Genomic DNA, 13,148 nt, shown 5'->3' on the forward strand with positions numbered 1-13,148 from the left:
TGGGGAGGAAGCTCCCGTCCCAGCGGCTCCCTGGCCCTCAGTGACTGCCCCATGGGCTGAGGATAATGCGAGGGAGGCACCCTGCCTGGAGCTGTACACACGAGGCCCCGGGCCAGAGAGGAGGGCGGACTCACCCCAGCGCAAACATGCAGATGTGCAGTGCGTCCTCCCCGAGGAAGTCCAGGTAAAACACGGCGCCTGCAGCAAATAACGCAAAACGCGGGTGAGCTGATTTCAGATCATCTGCCTGCCAGTCTGTCTGGGATCTGGCTACGCTCTCTCCTGTAGGAAACCCAAGCGATCAGAACAGATTCTGACTGCGCCCAGTGAGGTATTAGGAGAACCGAAGCAAAGCCACCTCAGGGAACAGGCTGTCCTCTTTGCCCCCTTTCTAGGCCCCTCTTATCGCCACCATTTTTTACCTTTTTATTTTAGACAATACTAGACCCACAAAAATAGTACAAGTTTTCCACGTACCCCTCCCCCAGGTCCCCGCAACGAAACAATACCAGGAGCTAAGCCATAGACCGTATTTACCAGTTTTCACAGGCCCCTCTTCCCCACCTTCCTTTTTTTGTCTTAAACATATTTTTGTTATTGATTTCAGACAGGAAGGGAGAAGGAGAGATAGAAACATTGACGATGAGAGAGGATCTTGATCAGCCGCCTCCTGCATGCCCCCTACTGGGGATGGACCCTACAATCCGGACATGTGCCCTGACCGGGAATCAAACCAATGAACTCTTGGTTCACAGGTCAATGCTCAATCACTGAGCCACACCAGCTGGACCACATGGGTTCTTACTGGCTTTTTTTTTTTTTTTTTTTTTTTTTTTTTTTAACTCTGAAGATTTTAGTTGCTAATGCCACTTAAAAACAAACAAACTGCCCTGGCCAGCATGACGCAGTAGGTTGGAGCATTGGCTCATATACCAGAAGACTGCAGATTCAACCACTGGGCAGGGCATATACGTAGGCTGCAGGTTAGATCCGGGTTGGGGTGCACAAAGGAGGCAACCGATCAATATTTCTCTCCCTCATCCTCTCTCTCTAAAATCAATAAAAACATTTCCTTGGGTGAGGATTAAAAAAACAACAAAAAATCGAAACTCTAACATGCTTGCAGCCTGTAAAGCCGCCTTAGAAAGAAAACAAAACAAAAACATTAGGAGTAGAAAAAAAGTATATAATCATCATCTCAACATCATCACTGAATGAGTTCCTATTATGTTGCAGATGCTCCACATACTCATAATCTCCAAAATTTATACAGAAGAAATTTGTGGTTTCTTGTCTAGTGGAGGCGGTGGCGCTAGCAGATGATGGCCTTCTGTAAATTCTACAAAGTAGCGGGCATGTGGATTGCACATATTTCAAGTTCCGGAGGTAAGTGTTAGTACTTGTATGTTATGGATGCAGAACTTAGGCACAGAGAGGTTAAGTGATTTTTCTCAGAGCCACACAGTTCTGTGTCTATGCTGGAGTGCAAACCCAGGTCTTTCCGGCTCTAAATCCTGTATTTTCTTCTTCAACCTCACCAGAGGATATGCTTTTATTGATTTTAGAGAGAGAGGACGAGAGAGAGAGAGAGAGAGAGAGAGAGAGAGAGAGAGAGAGAGAGAGAGAGAATGGATTGGTTGCCTCCCCTACTCACTCTAATGGGGGACTGAACCCCACAGTCCAGGTATGTGCCCTCTTTAGGAATTGAACCTGCAACATTTTGTGTGTGGGACAATGCTCCAACCAGCTGATGCCCCCCCTACCTCCCCAGCCAGGGCTAAACCCTACACTTCTTCCACGGGCAGAATGAGTCAATGGAATTGGTCTTTGGACCAAGGTGGCACCCCCTCTCCTCCCTCACACTGGGGTACTATCCCTGCTGCTAAGGCAGGAGACAGAAACCTAGCAACCGGCACCACTCACCTGCTGTGATGGCGATGGTTGTGGATAGGATATAGCCCACGCTGGCAATCAGAGAGGAGTCGTACATCTGTGAGGCTTGACTTAAAAACCTGCAGCGCAAGAACACTCTGGTCAGCGGGCTGCGGGGGAGTCAGGACGGCGGTGAAAGCTGGGCTAGCAGCCGTGGACATCAGTCACTCCCACAATCCCTCGAGGCCACGCCCGTGGACAGGGAGCCAGGCCTGCCGGGGTAAAGCAGCCTCACGCGCCACATGGAGACCCACGCAGCCCACCCGCCTGCCCACGGGGCACGGTCAGCTCCTCCTGGGCTCACGGCTGTGCCCCAGGCTCAGATGTGAACCAGGCCCAGGCTGCCCTCCTCCCGGATGCTTTGGACGTAATTCCTGTGCTCAGAGAGAGGAGCGACCCCCTCGCTCTTCCACTTGGGAAGACCTGGGGGCGATTCCTTGAGGACAGGAAATGACCACCTCGTGTTGTCCACCTGGTGGACCAATGGGTGCCTCCTGGGCCCGGCACAGCCGAGTCCCTGGCGCGGACAGCTGCCCAGGAGCCGACGGGAGTGAGGCTGCTTCTGACCACGCGTCCCTCATGGGGTGAGGCAGAGGGTCCAGCATGTCCACTCCAGGCTTTGTCCTTTAAGCAACAGCGCCTCGTCCGCAGGCAGCTCAGCAAATTAGCAGCCCCCGCTTCCCCACGGAGGGCGCCAAGCCCGGGCGGAGGCTGCACCCGGATGTCCTGCCTTCCCTGCGGCCCCAGAAAACAGAAGGGCCGCTGGTCGAGGCCCCGAGGAAAGGAACTTGGACTCACGTGGCTTGGTAGATGGCGGTGGCCACCATGCACACGAGCATCACGTAGAAGATGGGGCAGTCGAGCTGCAGGCTCCCCTGGATGGACAGGACCAGCATCCCGGCCACGGCCTTCACAGTCACCACCGTCATGGAGCCTGCGGGGGGTGCACAGGCATATTGGGGCCTCAGGAACACAGAGGGGGTCAGACCCTGACAGTTGGTGAGTAACCCCAACGGTAAGGTGACCAGATGTCCCGATTTTTAACAATTTGTCCCGTGTCCCCAAAAGGTCACAGCCGTGTGGAATGATTTAGCAGCCAGCCTGATGCTGAACTGGACGCAGCTCAGAAGGGAAGCTCTGGACCCTGGCTTTGCATCCAGCTCTGAACCCCAGCTGCACATCGTCCAGGACCGGATGAAGGGAAATGGGACTTGAGAAACCGAGGGATGCAATTCCACACAAACAAAGCTCTCTACCACATCTCATCCTCCCGTTGAGGGGCAGAGGGGAAGAGCAGGGTGTGGAGGGGCCTCTAGAAATGTTCATTCCAGCGGAACCCCAAGAACCCCACTCCCACTGGCAGCGGAGAAAGACCATCCCCGCATTTCTTCTACAACGAGCAGTTGTCACCCCCAGAGGATCTGTCCCCTTGTTGACCGCCATTTCCTCCTCAGGTGGAGGGACCAGGGCTGGTCTGTCCTGGGCAGCACTGTAGCCAGTGTCCAGCACCATCCCGGGTGCTTAGGAGCCCCCGCATCCGAACAAGAATGCGGAACGCAGCCAGCAATGTGATGGAACGCACGCCTGGGAGCCGCCTCCGGCCAGCAGGGACCCCTGGCACTCCTCGGGGATGGCAAAACTCGATGCCCGGCCCCCCACTTACCGAGCAACGCCACCAGGAGGAGAATCACAACGATGTTGGTGACATTCTTCTCCTTGTAGAAGTACAGCAGCAGGCAGAACAGGATGATCTCCACCAGCTACGGAGAGTAGCGAGAGGGGGTCAGCGGGGGCCACGGGCACAGGCGAGGCCAGGAGGCCCTGGGGGGTGGGGCTGGGGGTTATGCTGCTGACTTCAGGAGTCACAGGGCATTGGAACACCCAGCATTCCCCGAACTACTGACAGGATCCTGTGGGGAAGGCGGGAACACTGAGAGGATCTCTCGAATCCCTGGACAACACTGAGGAGTTTGCTTCGTGGCTGAGCTTGGAGCGGGAGGGGCTGGCCCCACAGCCTCCCTGTCTTGGATGGGCAAGAGGCATTAGGCTGAGGTGGTCTCTGCCCACTGTGCTGCTACACGGGTAACCCCACTAAAACTGGGGGTCGGTCAAAGGAGATGCTTGTTCATGGAGAAGAGCTCTCGGGTATAGTAGACAAGTAAGTATATTCGCCCCTGGCCCCCTGGACAAGCCTCTAATGTGTGCAGCTCAGTAGAGTAGAAAGAAGAGGACACTAGCCCAGCCAGCGTGGCTCAGTGCCTGAACATCTACCTATGAACCAGGAGGTCAGGGCACGTGCCCAGGTTGCTGGCTCGATCCCCAGTAGGGAGCGTGCAGGAGGCAGCCCATCAGTGATTCCCTCTCATCATTGATGCTTCTATCTCCCTCTCCCGACCTCTCTGAAATCAATAAAAACAAATTTTAAAAGAAAAGAAAAGAAAGGACACAAGTCAGGGATGCCCATGTTTAAACTGGGATCTGCTTCTAAACTAGTGGTGTGGCCTTGGGCAAGTCCCTTAACTTCTCTAAACCTCAGTTACCTCCTCGGGGAAACAGGGATACTAATTCTTATCTCACACGGTATTATCACAGGTTCACTTAATGCACACATCAGTAAGCCGGATACCACTCTAACCATTTTATTTATACTCAAGTAATTAAATTCAAAGAATTATGGTACGGTCCCAACCCCAAGTTTGTAAATGGCAGGACCAGGATTTGAACCTGGACAGTCTGGCTCACAGTCTGGCTCCAGGGCTCATGTGCTATATACCACTAGGCTACACTGCCTTAGGCCAGGAGGCCACCATGTCTGGCCTTTAGTAGATTCTTACTCTTAGACAAAGGCAAATCTAAAGCTTGATAAGTCCCCCATCTTGGGTCAACAACTCATCCTTTCTCCTCGTCAAAGACTCAGACATTGGGCAATACTTCCCCAAGAAGCAAAGCCAGCCCCGGCACCCGGCAAAACCAAAGCAGAAAAATCCGACAACGGCTCGGCTCCATTTGCCTACCCCAACCTCCTTTCCGAGTTTATTTATTATAAAAACCGATGCAGAAACATTAATGGGCATTTTGAAGAGAAAATTTTAGAAAATTCCTCATAATGAGAGACGGCAAAACACAGCTGCTTTCATTTTCCTGTTTCTTCCTGTTTTTGGCCCAGTGAATACATATTTTACCTCCTTGTCATCATCGTCAGCGCACAATTTTGTATTGGGCTGCTTTTGGTTACCGTCAACAATTCCCATGTTTTAGGAAGTTGTCATAATTAGCTGTAATGGCTGCAGAACGGCCCATCCAGCAGATGGACAGTGATTCAGCATTCCCAGCCATTGTGTGCGCACGCAGGGGGGCCAGTTTTTTGGCCATTCTTTCCCGAAGCCTAAAGGCAAGCTGGAACCGCACGTGACGTCCCCTCGTGAGATGGCTGTGCATGAGTGGGTGCCTCTGCACAGACCAGGAGCTCTGTGGGCATGTCTCATTTACTGTTTTCTAATCCACAGTGTCTGGCACCTCACAGACTCCCAGAAATATTTGTTGATTTGATTTGGCCGCGTCTCTCTAGCTGGCAGCACTGTCTCAGTCACAATGAAGGAAGACCAGCTGAACTGTCCCCGAGTGTTGGCCAATAACCAGCCCAGGGCCAGGGACTCTGCCAGCTCAGAAAAGGAGACAGGGATTCCGGTTAAGGGACTCGGCCAAGGTCACACAGCGCACAATGGATTCGAGCCTGTGTTGAGGTAGTAAACCTTTTCCTAAACAGGTGGGTCTTTGGCTCTGTCCTGCAGGAAAGAGGACACAGCCCCCATCTTGGGGAAACCTTTCTCCTGTCCTGTGGGAAAGCTGAGGAAAAGGGATGCTCTGAGGCCTCTGGAGTGGTCCCAGGCTGCCCACGTCAGGGGGGCACAGTCAACACTGGTGTTGGCAGCCATGGTGAAGGACGGTGGCACCTGAGGGCCAGGCAGGCCTGGCTTTGAGTCCAGCTCCACTCTCACGGGACTCAGGGCAAGTCAGCTACCCTCCCTGAGCTCCGGTTTTCTCACCCAGAAAATGGAGAGAAAAACACGTACTTTACAGGGCTGTGGAGAGAACCTGAGATGATACACAGTGCCAGGCCTGGGGCAGGGACACACCAGCAGCTTTAGCAAACACCTTGAATGCTTTCCTTGATTAGTTTATTTGGGATGTAACTGGGCCGAGAGAGGACTGAGCTCTGGCTGGGTATTCAGGGTACAAAGTTTTCAGTGTCTACTGTGTTTCTATCAGCTTCTACCGGCTGTGTGATACTGGGCAAAAATAAGTAAATAACATGTTATAGTTGTTAAAATTTTAACTTTTCTTTTTACCATAGAAGTGTAAAATGTTCCCTGTAGAAATGTCAGATGCTTCATAAAGATGAAGACAAAATGAAACTCAGTCATAATTCTATCTCCTCAAGACAACTACTGATGGAACTTGTTTTTGCATCTAGTCTTTTATAGATAAACTAGAGGCCCAGTGCACCAATTGGTGCACCAGTAGGGTCCCTAGGCCCGGGCCTGCAGGGGATCGGGTTGAAACTGGCTCTCCCACCTCCCCCGAGGGGTCCCAGATTGCAAGAGGGTGGTTCTCAGTTGATACACCCCAGAATTGGGCTCCTTCCTCTCTGGTTCTGGGTGTCCACCGAGAACCACAGCTGCCCAGTCACCACAGCTTGGCAGCAACTGCATTGAGTGTCTGCCCCCTGGTGGTCAGTGCATGTCATAGCTACTGGTTGGACGGTTGAACAATAGGTCACTGAGGCTTTTATATACATAGATTAGGTGTGCATACCCACAAATGCCTCTGAAAAAGAAAGTTAACCACATGCCATACACAGTTTTAGACATTTCCCAGGACCTCAGCGAAGAGAGCATCTCCCCGTGAACTGTGTTCCCTCCTTACTGCTGTGAAATATGTCATGATTCACCGAATACCCTATTGCCTGGTACCCGGGCTTCTGGTTTCTAAGGCGCGATCTGCCCTCCCAATGTCTCCGGTGGAAGGACCAGGCTTCTTACCATGTACAGGAGAAAAGGCCAGCTCACGAGGTGCCTGGTGATGTTCTCGCCCGTCATCTTCTCGTGGCTGTTGGGTGCGAATGTCACCAGCAAGTAGGTGCCCACAATGGCCAAACCGCAGCCGACGAAGGACAAGACGTAGCGCCCTGCGGGGGAGGGAGGCTGTCAAGGGCTCACAGCAGGCACAGGCCCCGGCCAGGGTGTGCCTCTGGGGCAGCTCTGCTGACCTGGTACAGTTCACATTGTTGGGTTTTCTTCATTTAAAAAATAGATTATCTTATGTTGTTGTTTTTTAATGAGGTATAGCATGCATACAAAAAAAGTGATTGATGGGGCTGGTTGCCGTGGCTCTGTGGATAGAGCATCAGCCTGTGTACCGAAGGGTCGCAGATTTGATCCCTGACCCCAGGTCAGGGCTTGTGCGGGAGACAACCGATTAATGTATCTCTCTCACACTGATGTTTCTCTCTCTCTCCCTCCCTCACCCCTCACTTCCCCCCACTCTCTCTATCAATGGAAAAAATATTTGGATGAACCCCCCAAAATGCTCAATGAATTCTTACAACGTGAGCACACCCATATAACCAGCACCCAGACCCAAAAGGGAGCATTCCCAGGACCCCCAAATCCTCACCTATGCCCCCTACCAATCACTGGCCTCCACCCCCAGGGTAACACTTTGACTTCTATGAGCACAGAGAGTGTCTGGTTTATTCTCTACATAAATGGCTCACACGGTATATTCTCTTGTGTCTGTGCTCACACAAAATGTGTGTTTCATCTGTGCTGTATGTGTAGCGGCACTTCCTTCTATCTCCGGCCCCCTGTGTGACCAGGACCCAGTGTATCCATTCTACTGTGGATGGGCATTTAAGGTGCCACCATCATGTCACTCCTGAACCCCTTAGCACATCATCCAGTCCTCCATGCCCCCTCGCTCTCCTGTCCTCCTTCCCACTTACTCGTCACTCTCCATCACTGGCCTCAGTGATACTGGACACTCCAAGCTTTCTCCTACCTCAGGGCCTTTGCACCTGCTGTTCCCTCTACACAGAACACTCTGCTCACAAACTTGGCCTAGTAATCTCCTTACTGTCACTTAGGTTTGGGGTGAAATTCTCCTCTTCAGAGCATCTAACCCTGACCAGCCTAGGTAACGTATTCCCATGTTCCCAGGCCTACCGAGAAACATTCTATTTTCTCTGAAGCACTCACTGAGATTTGGGATTATTTTGTTTATTTAGTTGTTCACTTGTTTATTGTATGCCCTCCCCACCAACACACACACACACACACACACACACACACACACACGACTGTAATCTCCATTACCACAGGAACCCTGTCTGTCTTACTGCTGTATCCCTGGCCCCTGCAACAGAGTGTGGCACTTAGTAGGTATCTTAGGTGACCACATCTTAGGGAGACCTCCACTGGAGAATAGAATATAGACCCACACCGGGGAGCAGGGAACACAGCCAGTAAAACCGAGAGCTGGCTTTATCATGAGGAAAAGCATAAGCACAGAATGAAGAACAGGAGCTCAGAGCACTTACTCAGGAAGTCTTTAGGTTTCCACTTTTCTTTGATGAATATGATTCCTATGATGGCACTCGCTAGGACAAACACACACAGAGAAAACACAGGGAAAAGAGAATTGAGGTGCCACAGTCAATCACAGGGAGTCCCTTCACCCATGCCCATGGGGTTGGCTCATCCGCGTTGGAGCCCGGCACTTCCTGTCCTCCCACTCATGCTCCCAAGAGCTCAGCCCCTCTGGTTTCCCCGTTATCCCCTCTGGGGAAGGGAGGCTCCTCTCGGCCTTCCTGAGGATTTCCTACACGCCCGGGAGCACTGTGGGCTCAGTACTTGCTGGACGACAGGCAATGGACTAAAGTTACTTCTGGTATGTCCACCCTTTGAGGTGGGTGCTGCTGTTATTCCCATTTGAAGATCGAGGACACTGAGGCTAAGAGAGGTGATGACCCTCTCAAGATCATGCAGCCGGTAGGCGCAGGCTGGCCTGGAACCCAGGACCACAGAAGCCAGGGCTCCAGCTCCTCATACTGCAATGTCTATTCCTGATGTTTCTACCTGGATCTCGTTTCTCCCTGACCTGCCGCACTGCAGATGCACCCCAACATCTGTGACTGCCCTAAAGGGTGGGTCTCAGGTCCCTAGTCTATGACGTTTTTCCACATCGGGGTGAGGGTGGGGGGAACCTCCCATGGACAGGCGCTTCTGTCTCTTGCCCCACTGTCTGCATTTCTCAACGGAGTGGAGCCAATCGATCAAAAGAATTTACACGCTGAAGCTTTGTTCTTTTTCCTTCCTTTCCTGCTCCAGACGATGTGAGGCTGTAACCCTGGGGAGGTGCTCTGTTCTGTAAACTCAAACGTCTCCTGGGAGATGAGAAGTTCATTTGGCCGCACACCTAAGCTGCATGCTCTCATTGAGCTTTTATTCGCAATAAAGCATAACTTCTGATCCGCATGACTTCTGTGTTTCTTTCCCACTGTCTTAGGACGCAGGGAAGGAAAGAGGGCGCTGGATCCGGCTTACACCAGCTGCGGTCGCTAAATGTTCAGGAAACCACGGGTAGCTTGGAAACAGCCACAGTGGGCATGCTTACACCATATACATCAGGAACACTACGATTCAGATCTTCCTTTGCTCCTTCCCACTGTTTTATTCCTTCCATTCTTCCCTCCTTCTACCTCTTCCTCCTCTTCGTTCACTCTCCCTCTCCGCTGGTGTATCAGCACACCACTGAAAATACCCCCTGCTCCCAGTAATGGGGGCAAATCAATGAGATAATATGTGTAAATCATCTGTCGCACAGTAAGTGCTCAAAAACTGGACTATAATTATCATTAAAGTACTTGGGACAGTGACTCATACAAACTGAGTATCTGTAAATGATGGTTCTTGTTATTTTTAAAATCATTTCTCACTGGGTGACTTGAGAAGCTGTAAGAACCTCTTCATTTCCAGGGGCTGATACCTGAAGGCCCATCATTATAATTCAGCCCCTTGTTCTGAAGAATTTGATTATTTCATCTTTATTAAAATTCAAAGACTAATATTTAATGGATTTGATCCCTCAGCCATACACTCCTCACCGTGAATCATATTCTGAAAGTCCTTTGGCAAGATCAGCTAGGGGCAGAGGACAAATCTAAATAACGGCAGGGGCTGGGCAGCCAACACAGATATAGGAAGTGGGTCAGCAGTAAGACAATAGGAAAAGGTTTGGACTATGGCCCATGACCTGTCTCAACTAAAGGCATTCAAACTCTATTTTTTAAAGATACTGTGTGGACCTTTGAGGACCTCATGCATCTTGTGGGTGGCCAGTGTACCAACCCTGGTCAAGGAAACAAAGGTCTTATCAGAGGATCAGCGAGAGCAAACAGGTTTCCACGCCTTTGCCAGCTCCTGCTAATTGGCAGTGGCTGCCTGGATCTGAGGATTCCGAGGGCCCCTCGAGGCTCACCAGGAAGGAATGCTGGGACTGATGCATGATGTCTGTACCCTATAAGGGCGGTGTTAGGATGAGTAGCTTAAGGTGTATCTGCCTTCTGTAGTGGAAATAAAAAGCAGTTCTAGGAGGGGCATCTATAATACTGTCAACAACTTAAAAAAAAAAAGGAATTCTGATAAACTTTATAAATTATCGGAAGCCAATTCCAGTATGTCAGCAGGGCTGAATCATCTGGGATGGCTAAAAAGCATCTCCCCCAAACCTGAATAGGATTATTTTTCCGCTGCCAGACAGCTCAGGGCATCTTAAATCTGCATATTATTGCCTCCTGTTGGCCAAACACCTGAACAGCTGGAGGCTATTCCCAAAACTGACAATGCTTCTGTAAACCCTACCCTTTGAAGTGTATTATCTCCACCTTGCCTTAGGACAAATTGTGTTAATAAATGGCACGGGATCCTGAGTCCAGGGGTAGTTTTTCAGCTCCTTTAGCTGAAGCTCCTCTGACCCCCCAATGCCTTTCAAAATTATCTTTCATCCTTGGACTCCTTATTGAATCTACGCATCAGCTCCTTTCTCCAGATTGTGACACCCCTCGTTAATGCTGTGACAAGAACCCCGGTACTAAATCTTAACAGATTCTGGAGCCAGACAGTCTAGTACATATACCAGCCCTGTTCCTCGCTAGCTGTATGATTTGGGGAAAGTAACCTCACCATTGTGTGCCTCGGTTTCCTCATCTGTAAAATGGGGATAATAACAGCATCTCCCTCCAAAGGCTGCCAAGAGGGTTAGAAGAATTAATATCCATACAGGAGGGCAGGGCCAGGTGTGTACCGAGCCCTTTGTAAGTGCTGGCTGTTATTACCCTAGCAAAAGCTGGTACACTTTTTTTTTTTTAAATATATTTTATTGATTTTGTACAGAGAGGAAGGGAGAGAGATAGCGAGTTAGAAACATCGATGAGAGAGAGTCATCGATCAGCTGCCTCTTGCACACCCCCTGCTGGGGATGTGCCCGCAACCAAGGTACATGCCCTTGACCGGAATTGAACCCGGGGCCCTTCAGTCCCCAAGCCGACGCTCTATCCACTGAGCCAAACCGGTTTCGGCAAAAAGCTGGTACACTTAACGGGTATCATTGATCCTGGTGGTCCCACAAGCAATTGGTCCCAGGGAGGGATGCGGGAGGCTGCCCTTACCTATCACGGAGACGGCGCTGAGGGGCACTATCAGGGAGAGAGGAGCGAAGGCGTAGGAGGCGAACACGCCCAGCTCGCCCAGCAGCATCAGGAACAGGCCCAGCCACCATGTCTTGGTCTTGAAATAGGCCCGGGGGTCCTTGGTGCCTGCCAGCCGGATGTGGCAGTACTTCTGGAACAGTAAGCACAGCGGGTAGCGATCCAAGGGCTAAACTGTTATTCAAAGGCAGTAGCTTCCAAACTGCCTGGGGAGCCTGAACAATTCACTGCATGAGCCTCATCCTCAGAGGAAGTGTGGGTGAAGCCTGGGAATGTGTGTTTCTAACACATCACAGCGTGTCCAGTCTGGGGCGGGAGCCGCGGTGTAGGCACCCCACATTAGCCTCAGGCTGACCTTTTCCCTCTGGTGGCAATGCCCGAGGGTCCCCATGTCCGGGCGCCTGCTCACTGCACTCTCTTCTAGGAGGGCGGGCAGCTCTGCGGGGCAGCCCTGTGGGTACCAGCGGACCCTGCCTTCCCTCGGGCGGGCATTTGGGCCAAGGAAGGCCAGTATCCTTTGTTCTGGAAATGTGAACTTGGGGCGCAGAAACTGAGGCAGGAACTCGGGAAAGAGATTCTGGAAAGACCCACAGGGTATCGTCCCAGGCCCATCCCAGGGACGGAGTGGGAACACCCTGGCTTATCGGCTGTATCTCTGCCCCAGGCGGTGCTGGCGACTAAAACTTACCTGGAGGTTAAGTGCAATGCTGACCACTAGGTGCCCGAAAATTGCCAAAAGGGCGCCGATCAAGTTTTCCTGTAAGAGAAGTTCACAGACACAGGTATAAGTTGGGGAGAACCTAAGGGGCCTCAGGCCCCATTTCCCACCTGTTTGAACAGGTTCTCCACACTTTTATATATAAGCCAAAAGTTAGAGCAGAACTGATAGTGAATTCCCACTCTAGCAATCAGTAATATTTGTCTTCAGTATTAAAAGAACAGTCCCATTCTTCTCACTCAGATATTCATCCCTAGAGCAATGTTATTTTTTACTTAATAGTTGCTATAAAACATTATGTTGCATTAATCAATTGTATCAATTAAAAAAAAAACACTTCCAGATTTTTATACCAAAGTACTTTATACCAAAGGGACTTTTTAAAAATGAAATTTGATTACACCCTCCACATTCTTTCTGGTATAGAAGTATGATAGGTGTTCATAAAACCTTTAAGTGTTAAAAGATAGACACAAATTTGTGACAAAATTCTGAGAGGAAAACAGAAGAAAAATACAAGCTCAAGGAGAAAAAGGAATGTTATAAAATTTCCAGCAGTTAGAGCCTTCAGAAGGCCGTTGGTCAGTGTGAAGTGGTCTTAATACTCCCTAGGCTTCAGTTAAGTGCACAAGAGGTGTTTTTTTTTTTTAAAGTATGTTTTTATTGATTTCAGAGAGAGGAAGAGGGAAAGAGAGAGAGATATAAACATCAATGATGAGAATCATCCATTGG

At 50.5% G+C, this 13,148-nt stretch overlaps 1 protein-coding gene across 4 annotated transcripts in view; it reads right to left on the reverse strand.

The window, feature by feature from the left end:
- Positions 1–13,148, reverse strand: part of NIPAL3 (NIPA like domain containing 3) — a 34,144-nt gene that overhangs the window by 8,053 nt on the left and 12,943 nt on the right. For all 4 annotated transcript variants that reach the window (XM_045585024.1, XM_036448425.2, XM_045585025.1 and 1 more), the window contains exons 3-10: positions 12,387–12,455; positions 11,660–11,831; positions 8,531–8,590; positions 6,975–7,120; positions 3,596–3,692; positions 2,731–2,866; positions 1,924–2,012; positions 135–198 (exon numbers count right to left, since the gene is read on the reverse strand). In XM_045585024.1, coding sequence (XP_045440980.1) covers positions 135–198; positions 1,924–2,012; positions 2,731–2,866; positions 3,596–3,692; positions 6,975–7,120; positions 8,531–8,590; positions 11,660–11,831; positions 12,387–12,455 — 833 coding nt within the window. The remainder of the gene's footprint in view (positions 1–134; positions 199–1,923; positions 2,013–2,730; positions 2,867–3,595; positions 3,693–6,974; positions 7,121–8,530; positions 8,591–11,659; positions 11,832–12,386; positions 12,456–13,148) is intronic.

The sequence above is a fragment of the Pipistrellus kuhlii genome, unplaced genomic scaffold, assembly GCF_014108245.1.
Source record: "Pipistrellus kuhlii isolate mPipKuh1 unplaced genomic scaffold, mPipKuh1.p scaffold_m20_p_2, whole genome shotgun sequence".
Taxonomy (NCBI): domain Eukaryota; kingdom Metazoa; phylum Chordata; class Mammalia; order Chiroptera; family Vespertilionidae; genus Pipistrellus; species Pipistrellus kuhlii.